Source organism: Parus major, chromosome 24 (genome assembly GCF_001522545.3).
Source record: "Parus major isolate Abel chromosome 24, Parus_major1.1, whole genome shotgun sequence".
Taxonomy (NCBI): Eukaryota; Metazoa; Chordata; class Aves; order Passeriformes; family Paridae; genus Parus; species Parus major.
The window spans coordinates 3,601,078-3,625,133 of NC_031792.1; the positions used below are offsets into that span (position 1 = coordinate 3,601,078).

Below are 24,056 nucleotides of genomic sequence, written 5' to 3' on the forward strand. Positions count from 1 at the left end.
GGACAGACAGACAGCATGGACAGACTGACAGACAGAGAGCATGGACAGACAGCATGGACAGACTGACAACAGGGACAGACTGACAGCAGGGACAGACTGACAGCAGGGACAGACAGAGAGTGTGGACAGACAGAATGCACAGGGAGCTCAGACACAGACCCCCGACAGAGTCCCCAGGCAGGGATGGCCCAGAGAGCCCCACGATAGAGACCCCCAGAACAGAAGCTGCACTGAGAGCCCGGACAGGGAGCTGCCATAGGGACCTCGGACACAGACCCTGCAGGGAGGCTTCGGACACGGAGCCTGGCTGGAGACCCCTTTCCCCTGCCCAGAGACCCTTCCCAGCCCCAGGGATGCCCTGGGCAGGTAGAGGGTCTCCCCAGTGGGCAGGTGGCTGCTCCTCTTTGAGGCACAGGTGTTTAAAGTGCCCCCACTGCCCTGTGGAGGAAACTCAATGTGCAATAAAGCGAGGGAGGGGACATTCAGAGCCTGCCAGCAACAGCAGAGACTGAGATCAAACACTGGAAGGTGTCCCTGCCCACGGCAGGAGCTGGAATGAGGTGAATTTAAGGTCCCTTCCAACCTAACCCATTCCATGATTCTGCTGCTAATGCTCTGTCATCTTCACCCCTGCCAAGTACTGCTGAGAAGAAAGAGGAGCTGATCTGAAGGGGTTAACAATGACAACCTACAAAGCCCTCAAGCAGAACTATTTTGCAACACCTACTTCAAAAATTCCCTGTTAATTCTGTTTAAACACCTGAAATACCACAGAAGGAAATTATCATAGTTTCCACTCCAGTAACAATTCCATCATTGCTTTATTGATTCTAAACCTGAAAGGAAAAATAAGTTTAATTTACCAATATTTTTACTCCTCTTACATTGCAGCCCACAGAGTTCAATATTTCTGTACATAACCAGAGTTTTTCATTTGTACTTTTGTGTTGCAAAGGCTTCTTTGAGATTAAGCACCGAGATGTGTCAGGAATACAGAGAACAAGCAGTGGTTGGGACATCAGGAAAAGTTTGCTGGAAAAAGAGGGAGTGCTTCTAGCTAAAGGAGAGGCATCCTGGGATAAAAACACCTGTGATCATCTGTTCCCCGGGGTGCTGTGAGCAGTTAACTCTACAAAATAAAGATGTCAGTAATCCCATGGGCACAGGCCACAGCTGTGCCCGAGGCTCCCATTCCAGTCCTGACTCAGCAGAGGTGAGCAGCAGCTCTGGTGTTTCTTTTTCCAAGGAGGACGTGTGGCAAGGAGCGGGATTTGGAGACAGAGCCTGCATTGACAGCTGCATTTCTGGCTGCACAATGCCAGCCTGGTGCCAGCAGCTCTGCCAGGCACGGCGTGCAGCTGTGCCACACAGCTGTGGATAAGGCAGGAGGGCTGTTTCCACTGGGGCATCCCCCTCTCCACTCCCAGGGAGAGAGCTGGCGAGCAGGGGAGGGAAACAGGCCGAGCTGTAACAGATGGAGGGATTTGAAGGCTCCTGGCTTCAGCCCTGTAGCAGATTCCTGGCCACAATCATCCTCATGACCTCGTTGGTGCCTGCAGCACGATGGGGATGCAAAGGAAGCACAGTTAAGGCATGGCCCAATATTTTCCCCCTCTAAAGGCCAAGAGAACTCTCCCCTGATGTGCAGTTTATGGCACAGAGAAGCTCTTCCCACCAGCTGACGTGGGATTTGGGAGGGCTTGTGCCAAAACCCATCTGCCAAGTGCCTGCATATTGCCTGGGAAAGCTGGTGCTGCTTTTCATCTGGGTGTTGGGAGGATGCAGGAGCAGGCATTGAGCAGAACTGTATTTATATCAACATCTGAGCCCTCTGCTTTCCATTTAACACATGCACAACACACAGGCTGCAAACACACTCGGTGTAAAAAAGAGCATATCCCTTACCAGGTACTCTGGTTGTAGGTAAGGGGATTCCAAAGCAGGGAAAACAAAATATTTAGGAAGCCAAACAGAGATTAGAAAAGGCCAAATACGATGTCAACGAGTGCAAACAGACCAAAATCACAGGAGAGGAATTGTTAGGGAGAATCATCACATGACCAGGAGTAATGGGATGAAACTGGACAGAGGCACTGCTAACATGACAAGTAAATAAATACCTTCCTCTGCTGTAAGACTCTTAAAATAGCCAGTAACTGCTCCCACATGGCCAGAGCACTCACACACAGCACACCTCATGCTCAGAAACACAAGAATCAGAGTCATGTGGGAATGTGGGGGCCTCCAGGGGCGTTTTTCTCCCAACCCCAGTGCCAATTTCACCTGTAACAGGAGCATCTTTTACCTTCCAGGATCTGGTGGACTCTGATGTCCCGCACAAACTGCTGCACCGCGTAATCCTTCAGGTAACCGTAGCCCCCGTGCATCTGCAGAGCCTGGTTACAGATCTAGGGGGATAACACTGCTGTGAGGTGACTCGGGGAGCACCCAGGAACCTCAGATCACTTTTTTATATTTCCTGGTCATCTAATCTCATCTCTTAAAATCATGGTGTGACTCTCAGCCCCCATCAGTGCTGCTCTCCGTGCTATCACACGAAGGGTGTGTTTATGTGAACAGGAATGCACAGAAATACCCCGAGGATGGGTGTTTTTTTAGGGAATAAGGCGATTTTTGCTGCATTTCTGTGGTTTGGGATGCAAATCCGAACCGCCCGATCGCCACCTGGCGGCCACTCAGGGGAAGGGTTGGCAGGGAGCTGTTTCCATGGAAACGGGACTCGGTGTATCCTATCCCTCAATTTGGGATAGAAAACAACAAAAATCAGAGTGCTCAGCACATAAAATAGCTCCTAAAGACACCGGGCTAAGAAGTGTCAAGTGCTTTTCCCCCCTTCTTGCTTCCTCTTTATGGGGACATTTTGATAAGGTAACAAAATAAGGTATTTTTCAAAATGATAATTTTCAAAGCAAAAATGTAGTTTTTCAGTGGAAAGACCGCTTGCTAGCTAGGAATGATCACCCTGAAGCATGCAAATTTTCCTTGGAAAATAAAAATGCTCTGCTCCCTGTCCTATCTCCCTTTTGGCCCCCTAGGAAGTGGTGTCGGAAGAACCATGGAAAGATGTTTTTAATTCTCACAGATTAATCCTGAGGCTTCCACACATCTTATAAAACATCAAATGTTTTGTAAAACCTGTTTTCAAATGAGGCTCTGGGCTTGGCTTTAGGTCTCTACAGCATCAAACTTCCCACACCCTGGGCATTAAGGGAGGTCTCTAAGCTTCTAATTGGGATCCCAAGTGGTGTTTGAGGGACCTACCCCGAAGCACTCGTCGGTGGCAAAGAGCTTGGCCATGGAGCAGAGCACGGCCGCGTCCTCCCGGCCGTCCTGCAGCGCCCGCGCCGCGTTGCGCACCATGAGCCGCGCTGCCACCAGCCGTGTGGCCATCTCTGCCAGCCTGAACTGCAGGTACTGCCAGAGCCACAGGAAACTTCATCAGCATCCTCGGGGCTCTCAGCCACAGCCCCACCACCTGCAGGCAGGGCTCAGGCCTGACACGCTTCCTTCCTCAGGAAAAGCGTGTTCTTGACTTCTCCAGGGAAGTGAGGGATGGCCCTTCCAGGAGGAGGAAGAGCTCAGCTCTGGAGGTTACCAGAGCAGAGCAGAGGTGATGCAGGGGTTACCTGGTTGTTGGCAAGGGGTTCCCCGAACTGTTTGCGGACAGTGAGGTGCTCCTGAGCCAGGAGAACTGAGGCGTGAGCAGCTCCTAAGGAGCAAGAAGCTGGTGGGAGAAGCCAAGGACATCCAGTGAATGTGAAGCTACTTGAGACAGGCAACAAGAAGCTCCTGCCCTCCTCCCCTGGCTCTCTTTGCCTTTCTCACCGATGTTTATCCTGCCTCCATTGAGCCCCTGCATGGCGATGCTGAATCCCTGCCCTTCGGCTCCCAGCCGGTTTCCCACAGGAACAACGCAGTCCTCGAAGATCACAGCCCGAGTTGGCTGGGAATTCCAGCCTACCTGGGAGAAAACAGAGCTCCTTCCAGACTGCCTGAGGAGCAGCACAACTCCAGCACAGAACCACCAGCCTGCTCCCAACCCCTCGGTCTCACTGCCAACAAAGCACCCGTGGTCTGTGTGGTTTGGCCTCAGGGTGGAAACTGGAACGAGTGTTTTTGGGAAGAGGCAAAAATCCAGTGATCTTGATGTTCCTGAGACTAAAATCCTTCACTTACCAAAGGGATGGGTATTAGGAAAACTTCACCAAAGCTGGACTTGGCTTGGTAAAACCATGCCAGGCTGGGACTCCCATCCATCCATGAAGAGATCCCTAAAGCTTTGCAGACACACTCACTGGGAACACAGGACACAGCCTCAAGCTGTGCAGGGGAGGCTCAGGCTGGACATCAGAAGGAATTTCTCCATGAAAAAGGCTGTCAGGCATTGGAATGGGCTGTCCAGGGAGGTGTTGGAGTCACCACCCCTGCAGGGGTTTAAGGAATGCCTGGATGTGGCACTCAGTGTTTTGGCTGACAAGCGAAGATCAGTCACAGGTTGGACACGAAGGTCTTGACTCTGTGGTTCTGTGATCTCTGTCCTGCACGTTCCTCAAGCACACAGGAAGCACAAACCAAACTCTTACCTTCTTCTCCTTCTTGCCAAAGCTGAGCCCTGGCATTCCTTTCTCCAGCACGAGGCAGGAGATGCCCTTGGGGCCCGGGCCCCCTGTGCGACACATGACCACGTACACATCGGTGTCACCTCCCCCGCTGATGAAGGCCTGCAGGAGGGCACAACGAGAAAACTGGGGCTTTGGGGTGGTTTTGCAAGCTAAGCCTGAGCCCACAGCAGCAGCTGGCAGGGTACAGAAATGGAGAGGCAAAGACTCAACAGCCAGAGGCATTTAGGGACCCAGCTGGTGAAAGCTCTGCAGAGCACATCCTGCCCTGGGAGAATGCACAGAGGTGAGGAGACAGCAGGGATGGGAAGGACAGTGAGACCCAGGCAGCTTTAGCAGGAATGAGGAGGTACCTTGGAGCCATTCAGGACATAGGTGTCCCCTTTCCTCTGAGCTGAGGTCAGCAGGGAAGCTGCATCACTGCCACTCCCTGTTTGAGAGGTAAGGAAGCAGCCAGTGAAGCAGAAGGTCCCGAGCCTACAAATGCCCCAGGATCATACCCTGACAGCTGGGTTTGTACCATGAGCATCTCAGCAATCGCCATCTGCCCCTCCCCAACTTCCCAAATGAATATGGAAAGAAACTTTTCACCTCCAGACCTCTGCAAAGTTCATGTCCAGTTACAGAGAAAGGAGATGTCCTGGTTGAGTTGAGGATGCTCACCTGGCTCAGTCAGGCAGTAAGAGGCAAACTTTTCCATGCTACAGAGCGATGGGCAGAACCTGCGCCGCTGCTCCTCGTTGCCAAAGGTGTCAATCATCCAAACACACATGCTGGGGTGGGAGAGAAGGAGCAGAATTCAGGATGTGAACATAGATTGTGCTGGCTGAACAGAGGAAAGCTCCATGGAGTTGAGCCACAAGCCCTGAGGCCTGAAAAGGCATTGTTACACCTTCCATTCACCAGACTCACTGCCCTATGGTTCCTGTTTAAGAGCCTCAGTCTCCCCTCCGTGCTCAGCCCTGCTCCCTCTCCAGGAAATTGCACCACTGGAGAAAACTGGCAGCATCATTGCAGCTCTCTGTGCCAAGAGACCTGTCACTGGACATGTCTGTACAAGCAGGACAGCCCCAGCATCAGGTGGTGCCTCTGGGCTCTGTCACAGCAATGCCGAGGCACAAAGGCCTTTTCCAGGCAGGTTACTATCTATAGACAGCTTCAGTGGCAGAGCAGGGAAAAAAATCCAGAACTCAATCCCATCTTGCATGCCACAAACTAAAATTACTTCTTGGTGGCATCTCAGTCCTTGTGGCCTATTTGTTTACTGCCACCCAGGGATCCTCACGGGGATGTGTGTACTTGAGGTCACAATTTAAATATTGAAATAATGAGCAGCAGCAAGGGATTTAGAGCCCTCCATCTGGATTCAGAGCCCACAGAGCAGCCAGGCTGACACCATCCACCTCCCCAGGCCCACTCACTTGTGGATGCTCATGTAAGCAGTGGTGCTGGTGCATCCTGTTGACAGAGCTTCAAAGATGATGGAGGTGTCAAGTCGTGACAATCCAGAGCCACCAACATCTGGTTTCACATAGATCCCACCAAATCCTAGCTGGGCTGCCTTCCGCATTGTTTCCACAGGGAATATTTCCTATTGGGGCAGGCAGGGATATCCCAATGAATATTCAGGGTTAGGTCAATCTCTTTTGGTATCCCTGGGCTACCAATTTGAGTCCCACCGTTCTGCAGAGTTTAAGTCAACTGAGTGGGTCAAAGAGGTGGTACCTACACAGACACACTCCATCTTCAGCAGTGAATCCAAGATTCAGGTGATTGAATAACCTGGCTAGGAAAGCTTCAAGGTATTTCTGATGATTTCCCCTCACTCAGCTACAGCAGCAGCTTCAGTGACAATCTCCAGAGCCACTGCAGGAACCCCTCAGTCAGACCTGTGGGTCAGAACATCCTAAGGGAGGAAAAAGGGAGCAGTACAACCCCTGTGAGGCTGTCCTACCTTCTCATCCCACTCGGCCATGTAAGGAGCCATCTCCTTGGCAGCAAAATCAAGGGCAACTTTTTGGAATTCCTTCTGATCCTCAGTCAGTCCTGTGGATGCTAAAAAAGCAGGAAGAGATCAGAACACGTGTCTGCTGAGGGAAAGCAGCACAACCACCTCGTTTGTAGCCTAGTTTCAGAGTGCTCCTTAACTCACACAAACAGTTCAGGGGCTCTGCTGCAGAGAGCATTTCTCTGTCCCTCAGGAATGTCATGAACTGTGCTGAGAGCAGTTGGGAGGGGCTTTCTTGGGACAAAACAAATCCAAAATCCCAGCTGTCTCTGCTCCATTTTCCCACATTGGAAAGCCAGGGCAGGGGAGCACAGCCCATGGCAGCTGTCACTCCATCTCACTAAGTCTGCGCTGCAGAAACATGAGGGAGCAGTCCTGGGACTTCAAAGAAAGGAGATTGGGAAGCAAAGAATAAAGCAGCCCTTTGGAAACAGCATCTAAAGCTTTAGTTGGGTTCTGCATTTGAAACCTTCAGCTTCGATGGCACATAAATACGAGATTGTTTTGTTAGCTCCTCTCCTGAAATTCATACAGGGGTGCTGCTACTTAAATTCTAAATGTTCTTACATGTAGACATTGAAACAATTCACCTGCAAAGTGTTCTGGTTTGGGTTGGAAGGGACCTCCAACCACTTTCTACAAGACCAAGCCCTGTCCAGCCTGGCCTTGAACACTGCCAGGAGTGGGGCATCCACAACTTCTGGGCAACCCGTGCCAGCTGGAATTCTGCCAGAGGAATTTCTTCCTAATATCTAGCCCAAATCTCTCCTCTTTTACTTTAAATTCATTCTCCCTTGCCTTATCAGTCTGCCCAAGTAAAAAAATAACTTTCCTTATTTTTTATAATCCCCTTTCTTTGAGAAATACTCTTTGATTCACTGTTAAATCTGAAAAAGCGTGAAAGCCCAACAAAGGTAAGGGAGGGACAGGGAGAGGGAAGGGCTTTTTTTTGTAGGCTCTTTCCCATTGCTGGGCACGGTCTAACAAGGTAAAAGGAGGGACAGGGAGAGGGGCAGGACCTTTCCTTGCGGGCTCTGTCCCACTGCAGATCACAGTGTCACAAAGGAGGGATAAGGGTCGGGAAGGACCTTTCCTTGCGGGCTCTGTCCCACTGCAGATCACAGTGTCACAAAGGAGGGATAAGGGTCGGGAAGGACCTTTCCTTGCGGGCTCTGTCCCACTGCAGATCACAGTGTCACAAAGGAGGGATAAGGGTCGGGAAGGACCTTTCCCTGCGGGCTCTGTCCCATGGCCAGGCACCCACCGCGGGCTGGCGGCGGCCGCACCGCCCGGCCCGGGGGCAGGAGCCAGGGAGGAGGGACACGGAGAGCAGCGCCACAGCGAGCAGTGACACGGGCAGCTGGGGACATCCCTCCGGGCGGGGACAGGAGGTCCGGGGCCCCCAGCCCGCCTCCCCCGGGCCGCGGGCAGCTCCTTACGGTCGATGCAGGACGCGATCCCCCGGCGCCCCAGCAGCAGCCGCGCCGCCGCCCGCGGGGCCGCTCGCCACGCCATGGCCATGGCCGTGCGGGGCCGCTCGCTTCCCGGCTCCCCGCCACCGCCGGCTCCCACCGGGGCACGCTGGGAGCTGTAGTCCTGCCCCCGGCGCCGCCCGCCCGGGCGGGGAGAGAGCGAGGGGAGCCGCTCTGCCCCGGCCTTTGCATAGCGGGCACCGCTTCCGAGCGCGGCTTCCTCCTCCTCCTCCTCCTCCTCCTCCCTGCCCGGCACCGCGAGCATCCCCAGCGCGCCGAGCAGGACAGGCGGCAGGGCCCGGGCTGGTGAGCGGGAGCTCGGAGGGCTGCGAAGGAGGGAGGGAGGAAGGGGAAAGCTTGGCATAGAAGGTGGAAAAGTTGATGCCAGCCGGTCTGGCTGGAGGCGGCCGGCTCGGAGCCGTGCAAGTGCTGCTGGCAGAGGGGGCAGGGGGGCCGGGAGGGACCGTGGGGATCAGCCGGAGCAGCCCCCGGCCAGGCACGGGCACCTGCGGCGAACGCGCCCAGGTGGCTTTGGTGCTCTGCTCGGAAGAAGCCATTCCCGGGGGAATTCCGGAGGAATTCCCGGAGGAATTCCCGGAGCACAGACAGCCCAGGCGGAGCAGGACCCCCGGGCCGAGGCTGGGCTGAGCTCCGGACACAAGCACGGCTCCCTTTCCCTCTGGCCCGGCGGAGAGGGGCCGCGCTCAGCCCCGCAGCTCCGGGGCCGCTGTGCTGCAGGAATCCAGCCCTGCTGCTCGTGTCCATCAGGGCTCCAGGGTGCGGTCCCCAAGCCCTGCCAGCATTCACACTGATAGAGGAAGTGGCTGAGCTCAAGGAAAGATTTATTTGCTCTCCACTCGCCCTACAGCGCTTGCGGCTCTGCTTCAGCCATCTCTGCTTTTTTCAGCTGCCTGAAGGAGCAGTAATTCCTCCTCCTCCTCTTCTCATTCATCAGGTGCTTCTCAGTGAAGAGAAGATAATTCAGAGAGACCAAAGATGCCTTGGCCGAGCAGAAAGAGAGACAAAGGAGCAGTAGCAGGTCTGTGCTGACATCCTGACTGATTTAGCATCTCTCATTTGAGGTTCCAGGCTACAGTGAAACTACAGACAGCCGTATTAACCGTCTGTCTTTCACAGGCAGTGTCTTACAGACAGCATTTCCTGTGCCAAATGGGCTGAGCACCCAGGCGTGACGGAGACAAGCCTGCTAGGTGTGTGATAAGGACAGTGATGTATTCTCAGCACAAGGGGGTTAGGAAATGGATTTCAGGCCCATTTATGCCTTCAGGTCCTGCACAGCAGAGTTGGTCAGAGCACACCCAGGAAGGTGATGTGGTACCAGCTGCCAAAACAAAAAGCAAGAACATTGCACTGGAGGCATCATGATGTGGTGCTTAAAGTACAAGATGAAAAAATTGCACAGTTGGCTCATCTGTGCCACTCATCTGCTTGATCCACTCTCACAAATAATCTTTTTACCCTTTAATCACTTCTTAATAACTGGTTTGTGGTTTTTATGTCTGTGTCCTAAAGAAACAAAGGATATGCATCCCTTTTGAACAGGTAGCTCAGTGGAGGTTAAGCTAAGATTTCCAGCTCCTGCAGGAATTGAAATAGTTTGGTTTGCTTTGTGAATGTTCCTCTTACAAAATTCACCTGAATCTACTTCATTGCCTGCAGCCAATTTCTCAGCAATTAATTAAAAAAATTCAACTACACTTCCTCTGGGCAAACATGCTCTATCCCAAGGTTTTTTTATTACTGACTGGGAATATTAAACTACATTTTTGCACGCATAAAAATATCCTTATTTCAGATGCAAATTAGAAATACTCAGAATCATTGGTGCATAATGCTGCTACCTTACACTGAACACCTGGGGTGCCCCAAACTCCTGCTGCAGTCAAATGTGTGAAACCAGCATGGACAACTCAAAGTATTTTTTGAAACAAAATGTGGTTTATCTTAATGTATTTTAAGATAAAAAAGAGCCTGATGCTAAAATTGCCAAAACCGAGGAGGAGACTTCGGATAAGGAGGAAGAAGAGAAGTCTGCAAAAAATCCAGCTGGGAGCTCCAAGTCAGGATGGAAGAACTGGAAGAAAAAAGAATCAGAGTCTGGTGGAGAGGAAAGCAAGATCACATATTGTCACTGGCTGCTGAAATCAGAACCTGAGAGCAGGCTGGAGAAGGGGGTGGATGTGAAGGTAAGCACTGACACCCCCTCACTCAGCAGAGGACAGGGTCACTCCTGCCCAGCTTTAGTACCCACATGCTGAGGGACAGCATCAGGCAACTCTGATTGTTTTTATTTCTCAAAACCCATTTGTTCTCCTGGAAAGAGAAAAACCAAATGTTCTTGTCCAAGGTGACAACCTTGGGGTTTCATACATGTAATACAAGAGGAAATCAGCTCCTCAGGATGCTCAGCTGTTGGCCACAGGAGCAGCATCTGTTTCAGACTCTGCCTTTACCCTGCTGCTTTGTAAAGGTTTTTCTGCAGGCCCTGTGGGAGATAAAAATTGTGTCAAGTTTGTGCTATAATTGAGGGAGCTGCTAGCAACAAATGCTTAGGCTCAGTGCAGACAACAACACTGATCAGAAACCTCCTGAATGAATCTTTATTTTCATTTCATTTGGCAGTTCAGTGTTGATGACTTGAAAGCTCAGCCTAATCAGACAACCTGCTGGGATGGAGTGAGGAACTACCAGGTAAGGAAGCACATGGGGGCACTGAAATAGCAGTAGGAAGAAGGTGTCTGCCCACAGCTTGTTCCTGTGCCTGAAGCATTTCCTTTTGGGGCACTCTGCCTGTTCATACAGGTGCAGTTTGGCAGGGATCTAAGTCAACTTCTGCTTAGTGGCCTCTAGGTCAGAGGTAGATTCATGAATATTTTGTCAAATCATCCAGTTTTTCTTTCACTTAGAGCAACCTTTGATACCTTACAGCAAGTCTGTACTTACCCAAATCCTCTGTCAGCGTGCAGCTTTCTGTTCCAAAGGAATTCCACGTGTGTACGATCCCTGTGCTGTACAGGATTCCCTATCCCCCTACACGTGATCTGCTCTGAGATGTTTGCTGACAGCTCTCCTGGGCAAGGGTGGCTGAGCTCTTCAATTCCCACACACTTTCTGACCAACAGGATCTTGCTCTTTAGCCTTGTTTTCACTTAATTTCATTCCAACACAAAAACATCTCTATGACAACTGTAGGAAACATTATCTGAGTAATCCTGAAGCACATCTACCTCTCCTCTTGTTGGTTCCTGTTCTTGGCTGCTTATAATGAAGCCCTGAGAGCTTGATGGGAAGAGCTGAAAGTCTCTTGTTTACTGACAGGCAAGGAATTTCCTGAGATCCATGAAACTTGGGCAGCAGGCCTTCTTCTACCACAGCAACTGCAAAGAGCCTGGCATTGTGGCCCTTGTCAAGGTGAGTGTGTTTTGGGGAGAAGCGATAATGAATGGGGTATCAAACAGCTCATTGCTTGTGTCTCAGCACCAAAGAGTGCAGTGAGAGCAGGGAATGAGCCCAGGACACCTCAGCACTGCAGGGCTGACTCAGCCATGAGTCCCCAGAGGGATGGAACCACACTGTGCGCTTTTCCTGCAGACGTTTCTGGGCACTCCCAGCCAAGCCAAGTGCTGTTCCACACTCTGATTCCAGTTTGACTCACTCCATTCTAGTCAGCAGAGCCCACAAGGCAGTAGAATAAACCCAGGGCACAGAACAGCTTTTTCTTTAAGAGGAGAACTCATCACAAAGATCAGCAGCAGCAGCCACCCATTGTTGCATTTCCTTCCACACTGATCTCCAGCAGGGGATCACTCACTGATCTGCACTTCTTCCACCCAAGAAATGTGGAACCTGTTAGAATGGAGTTGAGGGAAAAGCAAGGCTGATTTTTGCACCAGGATTATTCCTTGTCACATCTCATGCCCTTTGCTGACAGGTGTTTTGAACTGATGGAAACTTTCTTCTCCTCTTCTGCTTCAGATCGTGAAGGAGGCGTACCCTGACCACACACAGTTTGATCAGAAGGATCCTCATTATGACTCCACCAGCAGAAAAGAGAACCCCAAATGGTCCATGGTAATTTACTGTATTAAATACAGCTGTTCAAGCTCTGTGTGCAAGCCAAGAGAAGGGAGAAGGCTCTTTGCATAATATTGAAAATCTTAAGCTTCTGGCCTGGCCTAGCTGCCTTTTCCTCTCTCAAGAGAAAATTCAATCCTGTTTTATCTGTTTTTTTCCCCTGTTTCTTCCAGAAAGGTCACCAGAGTTTTCAATCTTGGCTGCAGAGCTGGCCTCCAGAACCCCGAGTTAGGAAAATGAACTAAGAACCACTGTCAGTGCACAGCAAACAAAGCTGTAGTTTTGAGTTTAAATTGCAGGGAAGGGAGTGTTCATGTGCTGGCTGCATCCCACATCTGAATTTTGTATTGTCTGTGACGTGAATGCACCTTGCTGGTGCACAGTGCCCACAAATCACCTGCCAGAAATACTGGCAAGTTCTTTTAGCCTTGAGCAAAGCAAAGCTTCCAGGCCGTTAGTGCACATCAGTCACTTGCTTCAGTCCTAAATCTTTATCCCTCAAAGATTTGGTGGGCTCTCTGGAGGCTGTGTCCTTGTCCAACTGTGCTGCCCCTCCCTTGGCAGGTGGATGTGCAGTTTGTGAGGATGACCAAGCGCTTCATCCCCCTGTCTGAGATCAAGGCTCACCACCTGGCACACAAAGCTGATGGGGGGCCCCTCAAGGACATGATGCTCTTCAGCAGGCAGCGCCTGTCCATCCAACCCCTGACACAAGGTGAGAACCTCCTGGGACTCCTGGTTCCCTCTGTCAGACAAACTGGAAGTTTCACTTATGGTTTTTCCTTCCTTACCACAGAGGAATTTGATTTTGTCTTGAGCCTGGAAGAGGAAAAGCCACATTAAAGCAGCACAGCTCCCACCCAGCCCGCTGATGCCTCCTCCTCCTCCTCCTCCTCCACCAGCACAACTCTCAAGTTCACCTGCTCAAGCACAGCACCACAAATGTGCCCACACAAGATCTGCAGCCACACGACCCTTCCCTGACACACTGTTATTTTTGCTTATTTTTTCAATAAATAAAGCCTTTTGGAATCAACTTCAGCTACTTGAGTCTTAATAGGAAAAACTGCAATTTATCTCTTGAGGAAGAAACAGGTGCAGCATCTGTGTTTAGTTTGGGGTCTAGTGCAGCTTCATGTACTGCAGAGGGACATTTTTCTGCAGGAAGGAATCCCTGAGTTCTGTCTAGAACCAGAAAATTAACAATCATTGAATAGCCTGGTTTGGAAGAGACCTCAAAATCATCTCGTTCCACCCCCTGCCATGGGCAGGGACACCTTCCACTATCCCAGGCTGCTCCAAGCTCTGTCCAACCTGGCCTTGGACACTTCCAGGGATGTGGCAGCCACAGCTGTGTCAGGGCCTCACCACCAGCAGGGAAGAAATTCTTCCCAACATCCCATCTGAAGTATTCTGTCAAAAAATATTCTGTTCAAAGCTGTTCCCCCTTGTCCTGTCACTGCATGCTGTTGTAAACAACGTCTCTGGAGATGGATACACAAAGCAGATCACACTGAGCTTCCTGCAGGTACAAAAGTTCCCACATTTTAGTTCTGACATCAGGGAAATGGAAGAAAATAAAGCCAGCCCGCTAATTTTTAAGCCACATGGGTCCTCCACCAGCACAGCTGCCAAGCAGTGACAGCTTAAAGAAAGACCAAGGATTTGTACAGATAACAAAGGACAAACTCCTCCAGCATGTTTGGAGAGCTGCACACTGTGGCACTTCTGAAGAAAAATCCCTTCATACCACAGAAAAAAACCCAACCCAACCCAATATAAAACATCAGACAAACTCATGCACAGCATTTGACAGCCAGGGCTGGCTCTTTTTAATTGGAGAGACAAAAAAACCCAAGTTTTAAAATACAGCCATTGAAAAGACGACGAATTAAGAAACATGTAAACACAGCAGAGGCTTAATTACAAGTTGCACTGCTTGGTTTGGTACTTGCCCACTCCTCTCTGCCTGGGAGAGAGGAAATGACCCAAGCACAGCACAGAACCACCAGCTCAGGGGGACACGAGTGCTCCAGCAGCATCTGCCCCCTCACATGCTAACAAAACACTGTTCTAGAGTACCTTGTCCTGCAGTGACCCCAGCTTCTCTCTAAGGATGCTCAGCACATCTGCTCCACCCCAGACAAACAGGGCCCAGTGGATAACAGGTTGAATGGTCCATCAGATTCAGCAAAAATCAGGATCATTTCTGAATTCTGGTTCCACACACAGGGACACGGGGGAGAGGAGAAAAAGAAGGAAAAATCCCCCAAATCAGTACATAGGCTCATGCACCTTCTCCAAGGGAACCCTCCAGGAATGATGAGCAGATGATGAACAGCCATCTCCTTACAGCCAGGCAATGATCTCACATCCAGTCAGGAAAAAAAACCACTCCTGGAATGCAGACATTTCCATCCAGGGGGTTTCTTTCCTACATGGCCTAGAATCCAGGGGAATAAAGGGAATCAAGGAATAAAGGCAAGGAAGGAGCTGAAGGAAAGCTTAAGAAGATTGTAAGGGTGCTGCTGTGCTCAGCTCAGCCACAGAAGGATGGATTGCTATCCCCAAGGGCTCCCAAAGGAGCATCACTTGTCCCTACAGGATTGTGCCTGGCTGCAGCACAGCCAGCTCCCCCGAGGGAGAGAGGGAGGGAGGAGTGTCCAAATGACATCCAGAGTCCTTTGCCATGGCAGAGGTTCCCAGCCCTGGCACAGCAAGGTGATTGTTGTCTGCAATGAGCTTTTTCTCCAGCCTGGGGTAGACACAGCCCCAGCCCACGGCACAGAGGGGGACAAGCAAGCCACGTGTGCAGTGGTGCAGAGCAGAACCACGGGGTGACACAAGCATCCAGCAGAGAGCATCAGTGTCCTCTACACAGCGAGACTGGCCAGCTCTACTAAAAACCACAACCTTACACGCGCTGAGGAAAAGATAACTTACTTTGGCAAGCAGAAACACACATTTATCACTGAAATACAGTAGCTGTCATGACATAAAAAGCTCCCCTTCCCACCCCGGCCCCGCTCCCTCCACCAGCACCATTCCACTAAACAGAGCAGACACTTCCATTTCCCAGCTGCAAGACACCTGCTCTACATTCAGCTGTGGGACAGAGGAACTTGATTCCAGAGCTAGAAAGAAGCTGGACAAACTAGCAAGCCACAAACTCAGGGAAATCCAGACAAACCCCCCTTGACAGAGCTCATACCCCAGCACTTGGTGCAGGCTTGTCTCTCCCTTGGGTAGAAGGTCTCAGCACCTGCTTGTGGGAGGGCAGCTGAACAGGATGGACATTCTCCAAACTCAGTCAAGTCTACAAAGACACATCTGATTTTTAATGGAGGAGTGACTTCCTTCTGGGAATGTTCTCGTGAGTCTACTTAGCTGAAGGCTAAAAGCAGCTTATTTCAAAAAAAGAAAACCCACGTTGAGGTTCTCAGTTCACTGCATGCTCTCAGACCTCGCTGGTGACTTCAGCTCAGGCCTCAGGAATGTGTGTCTGGAATCAGAGCTCTGCCACCCTTCCTGGTGCTGCTTGGCTCCTTCCAGCAGCCCACACCAGCCTGTTTGAGCCTCCCACAACAACTCCATCCACCTTCTGTCCCCACTAATCCTTGTCCTGCAGCAAACCAGACCCCACACACCCGTCCCCACACTGCTGTCCGTCCCTACACAAAGCCTGCTCTGTCCCAAGGACACAGACACGGGCAGGGCAGCGTGTGCAGCACAAACCCACCCACAGGACAGCCCCCAAGAGCTCCAGAACTGCTCCCTACACCTCTCTGCAGCACGAGAGCAGCAGCCAGAGTGAATCTCGGGAGCATCTGCCAGGACAAGACCAGGAAGGCACAGCTCAGGGCCAGGAGCCGTCCTGTCCCCGCTCGCTGCCCAGCCAGCAGCGCTGGGACCGTCACCGCTCTGCCCACCCTGTGCCACCTCCTCCTGCATCCACACATCTCACCCCCTCTACAGCCACAGCTCCTGTGGGACACAGCACGGCCCTGCCCGTGCTCCACGTGGCCGGGTGGCAGTGCCAGGCCCGAGCCACCTCCATCATCCAACTGCTCGTGGCCAGGAATCCAACGCCAGCACGAAGAGGAAGAAGGGGAAGCAGCGAGGAGATGACACCACAAGATTTCCAGTCTGGTCCCTCCTCCAGCATCCAGCTAACCACCGGGCCGTTTTCCCCAGGGAAGATTTTTGGAAAGGCAAGAGAAACATCCACCCTACGCAGCCCCAAAGCAACCTGCACGTGGCCGGGGAGAAGCGGCAGACTGGGCCTTCACTTGCTCTCTCCTTCCCCGCCGCCAGGCCGAGGCTCTCGGGGCACAGAGGAGATCAGGCAGCTCCGCAGCCTCCGGACATTGCCTCAAAGCAGCCGGCCCCAGCCTCCAGAGGAACGCGTGGGTCGGGAAGCGCCGCGGAACCTCCGGCGCCGCAGCTCTCCGAGCCCTCCCGCCCCGTCCCACCGCGCCAGTCCTTTGAAGAAAGGAATTAAGTCAAAAACGGGTATTTATTTCTGTGAAGTCTCTGAGCGTCTCCTCCTCGGTGCCGCTGTCCTGGGGGCTCCCGGCGGCCCCCCGGCCTCACTGCTGCCCGTTGTTCTCCGCGGGCTGCCCGGGGGGCTTGGCCTCGCCGTGCGAGGATGTCCCCTCGAAGCGCTGGGACGCGATGGCAGCTTGGTGGGACATGCTCTTCCTCACGATGTCCCCTTTCCTCCACAGCACCACCTCCTGCAGGGACACAGCCAAGGCTTGTCAGGGCTGGTGAGACCTTCTGCTGACACCTTCTGCTGCCCCACCCAGCTCTGCAGGATGAGCCAGGCTCGGTGTTCCACCCACAGCCAGGACGCACCTGACAGTGCAGCCTGCCCGAAATTTGGGCAGAGAACTCCTCCCTGGGGTCTGGGCACACAGAGGACATCCACAGCCACCTCTGTCCTAGTGCCACTGAGAAGGTGAAGCACAGAAGCTCCACCACTGAGCAGAAAAGAAATCCCAGGCAGGCACTTTCGAGACTCCTCCCCACCACCACACACATCTGACCTGTATGGACATTCTTCTAGATCATCCTTCCACGTGATGAATCCCAAACTCTCTGTAGGTCCTTGTAAAAGCATCCCAATCAATCATCCACAGGTCCAAGGAGAACAGCAGCTCTGTTTCTCACCTGCTGTTTGAAGTAGCGTCTCTCCTCCTCATCGATCAGCACCAGATTGAGGTAATAACGCACAGAGAACTTCTTGTTGATGTCCCTCATGGTTGGAGTCAGCTCATAGCCAGCCAGAAAGAGCCTGATGGGAATGGACTCCCCTGGAAAGGGCACAGAGCTCTCAGCATAGACAGGATGCAGACAAAAACCAGGAGAGCAGCAGCAAAACACAAACTCACACGGCCACAACCTTTGTCACCGTTTCCACAAGTGGACTAACATGAGCTAGAAGGCCTCAACTCCCTTCAGAAACCAGCATGCACGGTCCAGAGCCAGCTCCTGCCCTTGCTGACAGCTATTCCAGCTCCACTCTAACAGCACAGGACTCTTTTGGGACCTGCATCAAGACAGCACTGCAGGAAAAAATGAGTAAGGTGACATTTTCTCTGGCAGGTGACTCTGCCGGCCAAAGGAACAGTGGCACAGGAGATCGGCACAGAGCAGGAATACCATCTCTGCTCTGAGCTGCAGCAATGCCAGCTGGTGGCCCATGCCAACTGTGAATTTATAGCTGGTTTTGCCACCACTTCATCAAAAGAATTAAGTCATTGCAACTCATTCTGCCTCAGTTCCCCTCATCACACTGGAGAAGGAAAGGGATCAGGTCAATCCCCTGCTCTGAGCCCACCAGCGGAACAGGATGCTGAGCACACAGGGGAATACTGCAAGAGTTATATTCCCACTCCAAAAGCCTCCAGAAGAGGAATGCTGGGGGTTCCTGTGCCCTCTCACCTCTCACAGGTGCCCCATCCATGATCTCGTACTTGGCTATGGTGTCGTTCTCGTGGTACACGTTGGGCCCCGTGCCTGTTGTCTCCCTCTTGATGATGTCTATCTCCATGTGCTTGATCTTGATCCGCACCAGCAGGAAGTAGATCTTCCCCACAATCACATCTTTTAAATGGTACCTGGCAGGAGAGGGGAGAAAGCACCAGGATCAAGCCCTGTGCAGCAGAGCAGGGCTCGGGCTGACGTGCAGGAACTTGCTAGGCAGGCACTTTGCTCTCATCCCCAGCAGATGGCAAATCAACCACCCCCATCAGCAACCAGCCCTTCATTTCCATCCTCTGCTCTTTTGGAAACCCAAGAGAACATTTAGCATGAGCAGATAAATGAAAAACATCACTTCAGGCTGAATATCTGCAAGAAACCCCTGTAAGAGCAAAGCTCCAAACTCAGTATTTCAGATCAATTAAAACCAACACAAATCACAGAATCATTTAGGTTGGAAAAGACCCCTGAGATCACCGAGTCCAACCTCTGACCAACCACCACTTGCAGGGAGATTTGCCAGCACCAGCTGGGAAAGATGCACTAAGAGTAGTTTAAAAGAGCTCTTCCCAACTTCTTTGCTGGAGTTAATTCCCACTCCAGCTGTATGGCCTGATAAGGAGTAAACATTGCATTTTGGAGACACCTGGAAGTACTGCTCTGGCTGAGGATACAGGGAGTGGGAAGTTACAGCAAGAATTTCATGCTGTGCTCCAGGCTCAGTGAGCCACAGCCACGGCTGCCCACTCCTTGATCCAGAGATATGGGGAAAGGAGAGGAGCCCAGGGATCAGGGAGGATCCCAGCTCTCTCCCAGCCTCTCTGGAGCACGTGGACATGGAATTCCTTTGAGGAAACCTCTAGCAGGTGGGTCCCCACAGCCTCCAGCTGCTCCTGAGACACTCACTTGGACTTGTTGTACTCGAACTCGATGTGCAGGCAGTCCTCGATGCCCACTTCCATCTTGATGGAGGAGTTGAGCTCGGGGTAGGTGCTCAGGGTGTGCACAACGATGTCCATCTCCTTGACCACGTCGTTCAGCCTGCGGCTCACGGTGGCACGGAGGAAATACCTGCAGGGACAGTCCCCTCCCATCAGGGTCATCAGGGGACAGCAGGGACAGGGGCTGGGTGGTTTGGGCTGGACTATCCAAGCAGCCTCACTACACAGATCCATGGAAAGAGCTGAATTACACTGAATTGCAAATCCAAATAAAACATGTGCTCAAACTCAATGGATTCACTGAGAAAGCTCCTTTTTCCAATGAAGCTTGGAAATTTCTCCTTGGCAAAGTGAGGTGCTCAGCTGAGAGAAGGACCAGCACTTCAAGAACTGGGAATGGGGAATGTCCAAAGGGACAAAATAAGCAGGAAACCAAAGAATTGCCACGAGGAAGCAGAACAGCAAGGAACCTCCTCTTCCCATGTAATTTCTTTTTTAGTCCTGAACAAAATAAACCCACAGCAAAAGAGCCCCCAGCTCTTAACATGTACCTGCCCCTGGAGCAGCCAACACCCCACACTGGAACAGACAGAAGGGCATTTGCAGGTGGAAAAGCAGGCTCCTCTCAGCCTCCATGCATTTGTGAGCCCAAGTTACCTAAGCCCTGTTTTGGGGATCCCAGGAACAGCCTGCACATGCTAAAACCACTGCCCTTCTTTCTGCAAGATTACATCAGGCTGTACAGACACACCTCCCAGGGCAGATCTCAGATTTTTCCAACCCCCACTTTGAAATCAGTGAAAGGATTTTGAGTTGATTGAGTGCCTTGATGTGAAATATCATTTCTAACATGAACAAGGCAAAGCGAAGCATCTGTTTGCATATCAAGCACAATTAAAGTTGACAAAACTGATTACAGCAAAAATATCCCCACTGGATAAACTAAACCAAACATTTTATTTTGATTTTTTTGAATTATCAAATAAATTAGCAAGTATTAGATTCAAAAGCGGCTAATTTCTCTTGTCACTCAAAAGGGGAAAAACAAGTTCCATAAAGAGCCTGATGCATGCTTGGAAATAAAAGATCTCAAAGGCAGCCTTTTACAACTCAGCCCTCAAAATTAATTTGGAGTTCTGCATCATCAGAGTGAATATCAGCACTTATACAGAGGCAGGACTGGGGTCAGCCAGGGCAGGGGACTCACCGTAGCTTCACGTTCTGCCCCGTGTAGGACTCGTAAGGTTTCTCCACGTGTGTGAACTCAAAGTCAAATGTCTGTGACTGAGTGAACTCCCCAGGCCGGGCCAGGTCCTTCACCAGGGACACGAACTCGTGGTGGTTCCCTCGGTCATAGTAGAGTTCTAGGAAAATGGAAATCCAGGTTAAGCTTAACCCCAGCTTAATGTCCAGCTCATTCCTTCCTTCAATACCATTCACAGAACCTACCAGGGGAGAACAGAACTGCCCTTGTTCTCTGCTCTCCATCAGAGCCAGGTGCAGGCCACTTTCCTCCCTGAAACAGGAAAAGATCCCCACAACCTCCCTTACTACAATAAACCAAGAACTTGCCTTGACCACAAATTGCCTATTATCAATATTAAACATGGTTTGCAGCTCACACAAACCCTTCCAATAATTTTCTGCATTGCATTCCAGGCTAAAGGCATTGCCACCGTGAGGAAAAACCATCATGGCCTGTCTGGAACAGACAGTGACAGAACAAAACCGAGGGGATAGGATTATTCCAACTGTTCCTGCTTATCCTCAGACAGCAAAGAGCTTGAGTGGCTCTGAGCTGCAGCAGGGAATAAATGACAATGTTGATCCTGCTGCACAGCTGCCCCATGTGTGCTGAGTCCACTGCTCCTCCATGGATCACACATTAATGGCCATGGTGAAGGGAGAGCTCTCACCTCTGGAAGCACTGCTCAAACCAGCTCAAGTGACCAGCATTGCCTCGCTTTTCCCCACAACCTTCCCACATCAGCAGGAAACTGAACGTTTCCTCATTTAATGAAAGCAATCCTCCACACCTCCACAGAGTTTTCTGCCACAAGACAAAGCAACAAAACCCTTAAAACTCTGCAATTTGCATGAACAGCTTGGGATTACCCAAAAGCATCAATGAAACCCGCCCTTCCCAGCCCTGCGTGTGAGCCTGTGCCTACAGGACACCCACACAGTCCTTCTGCAAGGCAAAGCCTTTCTGCTTAGATGAGCAAACAAAAACCTAAGTCATCACACAATCACACACACTCAAGCTCAGTGTCAGCACTAAACTGTGCAGAGGAGGCTTCTGAGAGGTATTAGAGGTGCTCAGGAACTGCAGTTCTGCCCTCCTTGAGATGCACAATGAGATTTCAGCTTTAAAGTGATGCCTGTTTCTCACAGCCCTTTGCTCACCTTATCTCTCTAATGGCAATTTTGGCACTAGAGCTCTCCTCACTTACGCACAACACCAAATGTCACCAAGCCCTTTAGGCTGGGCAGGTGACATAAATAACCAAGCCTCTCTCAGTGCACTGAATTTGTGTGTCCACTGAGAGGAAAGAGCTCACTGATGTGACAGGGAGAAGCCATGTGCCAACAGAAAAAGAGGAACCAGCCACAAAAAAAAGAGGAATCAGCCCAGACCATCGTGACACAGGATGCAGAAGGCACAAATCAAACTCAAGGCAAGGAGAGAGAAATGTCAGCGCACTGAGCTCTCTGCTACCTCAGAAGGTCATGTTTGGCATCCTGCAGAGTGATGTTTCCCACACTCCAGCCTGTCAAACAGGTATAAGCTGTAATTTCAGCTTTTCAGAGCTGTAAGGTTTCCAGACTGAGAAAATAACCTGCCACTAATAACAAACAAAATAACAAGCCATCATCATTTCGGTGGCTTGCTCAGGCCACAGCCACCAGAGGTAAAACCATCTGGAATGGGCTCCATGCTCACCTGAGAGCAGGCAGGACCCAGCACTCAGTCTGGCCTCTGGTACCTGCTCTGGAGCATCTTCCCTTTAAAACATCCCTCCTTCTCCTCCCAGTCCCCCTGCCTGTTAAGTTGTCTCACCTCCACGCTGACCTCGTGGCAGCAAGAAGTGAGAATACCAGGCCTGAGATGGAAAGCACTGAGAAGTGCAATTAGTGGTACAAACTTCAGTGATTTATCTAAGAGGCCTGAGGGGAGTAAGGACTAACGTGCAGCCACAGCAGCTGGAACACACCCTGTTTGGGCAATAACGTGCATACAAAGCAGTTATTCCATACAGGCCTGGCTCAAAAGTCTCCCAAAACAGGGAAGGAGGAGCAGGCAAGGCAGCACAGCAGAGACAGTGGAGCAGGAAACAAAGTTCATGCTTTATTTCCACTGCCAACCATATCAACAGGAACTCATAACCTGGCTCCTGATGAATAGCCTCCATCATTTACACGCTCCCCTCCTTCCCAAAAACCAGAGTCAGGCACAAGCAAAGCCAATAAAACTCTCAAACAGCAGCATCGGGGTTGGGTGGGAAATCTGCTCACGTTCTCTCACCACACAATTTGCAATGCAAAGGCTGCAGGCCCCTGGCTCCAGCAGTGATTTTAGGGTTTAGAGCCGAGCACAGAGAGCCACAGATGTGAGGCCTCACACGCAGCCACATCACTGGGGAGGCACATCCTGGACTTATTTTGGCTGGTGGGACTCAAGGCATGTTTGTGGAGCACGGACAGCTCCGCTCCAATGGACAAGTGGGTGTGGCAGCTGCCTTTCCTCTACGAAAGCAGGAAATATTAAACCTGAATTGGTTACACGCACAGATAACCACGAGTTTTGAACAGCCTGAAGTCACCCGACCAACCGTGCAGAGATGTGTGGAGTAGAAGGTGGGATCAGCCTGCAGGCCTCAGGAGAGGTGATCCACCCAGGTAAAAGGGACATATGGACAAAATCCAGCCCATCAGCATCCCTAGGCTGGCACTAAGGATCAGGAGGCACACGAGAGAAGCAGGAGCAGCCAGCCTGGATGGAGCAGGGCCTGGCAGCTGGCGTTGGCAGCAGGTCTGAGCTCACCTGCAGCTGCAGGACGGAACCAAAGCGTGCCCAGCTCAGAGCTGAAATTGGTGACCGAGAAGTGAGAAATTAGGACAGGAGAACAATGACCTGGAAAAGGACTGGAATTCCCTTCCTTCTGCCAGGGTTCAAGCCTGGAGAACAGGCCAGGCTGCCCAGCTCGGAGAGCGGAATCATTTCATGCAGCCATGGGAATGCTGCGTGCAGCCGAGCATCGCTCTGGAGCGAGAGGATCCTGTTCGATACCAGTGGGTTCCCAGTGCCGTGGGGCACAGCAATGCCCCCAGACCCCGGTACCAGTGGGATCCCAGTGCCGTGGGGCACAGCAATGCCCCCAGACCCCGGTACCAGTGGGATTACCACAGGATGCAGTGATGCTCCCTGGTCCCTCAGCATCAGCAGTGCTCTCTGGACCCCTGGCACCCGCAGGTATCTCCATACCACTGGCTTCAGCAATGCTGCCCAGACCCGTGGCACCAGTGATCCTCCCTGGAGCCCCGGTACCAGTGGGATCCCGGCACCGTGAGGTGCAGCGATGCTCCCGGCACCCACGAGGGGCATCAGGAAGGGATACCCGGGCCCGCAGGCCGGCCCGCTCACCGATCTGCCCGATGAACTCCACTTTGATGCCCTGGTGCTCCAGCCGCTTGTTGGGGTTCTTGAGGGTGAGGACCACCCGCCCCGACACGGTCTCGCCGTCGTAGAAGAGGAAGTATTTCTCCTTCTTGCCTTCCTCCGTCTTGTGCTCCACCCGCCGCCGGCTCTCGGCGTCGCTCAGCACCAGCTCCAGCTCCGGGCTCTGCCCGAACCCGAAGAAGCTCATGGCCCCGGGATGCGGCGCGGGCCGGCGCGGGCGGACCCCGCGGCCCC

At 51.9% G+C, this 24,056-nt stretch overlaps 3 protein-coding genes and 1 long non-coding RNA gene across 6 annotated transcripts; 1 reads left to right on the forward strand and 3 right to left on the reverse strand.

Annotated features, from left to right (window-relative positions):
• Nucleotides 1–802: 802 nt before the first annotated feature.
• ACAD8 (acyl-CoA dehydrogenase family member 8) lies at nucleotides 803–8,231 on the reverse strand. Its single transcript, XM_015649754.3, has 11 exons — nucleotides 8,088–8,231; nucleotides 6,595–6,695; nucleotides 6,062–6,231; nucleotides 5,304–5,413; nucleotides 4,994–5,070; nucleotides 4,605–4,742; nucleotides 3,847–3,982; nucleotides 3,648–3,745; nucleotides 3,283–3,435; nucleotides 2,306–2,408; nucleotides 803–1,553 (listed from the first exon to the last, which is right to left on the reverse strand). The coding sequence occupies exons 1-11, from the start codon at nucleotides 8,167–8,169 to the stop codon at nucleotides 1,501–1,503; spliced, it is 1,221 nt and encodes a 406-aa protein (XP_015505240.3). The 5' UTR covers nucleotides 8,170–8,231; the 3' UTR covers nucleotides 803–1,500.
• Nucleotides 8,232–8,292: 61 nt separating this feature from the next.
• THYN1 (thymocyte nuclear protein 1) lies at nucleotides 8,293–13,256 on the forward strand. Its single transcript, XM_015649756.2, has 8 exons — nucleotides 8,293–8,426; nucleotides 9,076–9,159; nucleotides 10,101–10,327; nucleotides 10,764–10,832; nucleotides 11,460–11,552; nucleotides 12,117–12,212; nucleotides 12,780–12,930; nucleotides 13,012–13,256. Exons 2-8 carry the CDS (start codon nucleotides 9,117–9,119, stop codon nucleotides 13,056–13,058), a joined length of 726 nt encoding a protein of 241 aa, XP_015505242.1. The 5' UTR covers nucleotides 8,293–8,426; nucleotides 9,076–9,116; the 3' UTR covers nucleotides 13,059–13,256.
• LOC117245487 lies at nucleotides 10,195–11,463 on the reverse strand. The gene is made up of 2 exons (XR_004500205.1): nucleotides 11,085–11,463; nucleotides 10,195–10,626 (listed from the first exon to the last, which is right to left on the reverse strand). It is a non-coding gene; the product is annotated as an uncharacterized LOC117245487 (long non-coding RNA).
• A 760-nt stretch (nucleotides 13,257–14,016) lies between the features above and the next one.
• On the reverse strand, nucleotides 14,017–24,050 carry VPS26B (VPS26, retromer complex component B). 3 transcript variants are annotated; one of them, XM_015649932.1, is made up of 6 exons: nucleotides 23,787–24,050; nucleotides 20,349–20,505; nucleotides 19,107–19,271; nucleotides 18,162–18,337; nucleotides 17,388–17,530; nucleotides 14,017–16,951 (listed from the first exon to the last, which is right to left on the reverse strand). In XM_015649932.1, exons 1-6 carry the CDS (start codon nucleotides 24,007–24,009, stop codon nucleotides 16,805–16,807), a joined length of 1,011 nt encoding a protein of 336 aa, XP_015505418.1. In that variant the 5' UTR covers nucleotides 24,010–24,050; the 3' UTR covers nucleotides 14,017–16,804. The 3 variants fall into 3 exon arrangements, 1 of the variants encoding a protein (XP_015505418.1); XR_004500225.1 differs by lacking the exon at nucleotides 14,017–16,951 and adding an exon at nucleotides 17,620–17,782 and having other exon boundaries at nucleotides 17,426–17,530; XR_001524957.2 differs by lacking the exon at nucleotides 14,017–16,951 and adding an exon at nucleotides 17,609–17,782 and having other exon boundaries at nucleotides 17,432–17,530.
• Between the last annotated feature and the right edge of the window lie 6 nt (nucleotides 24,051–24,056).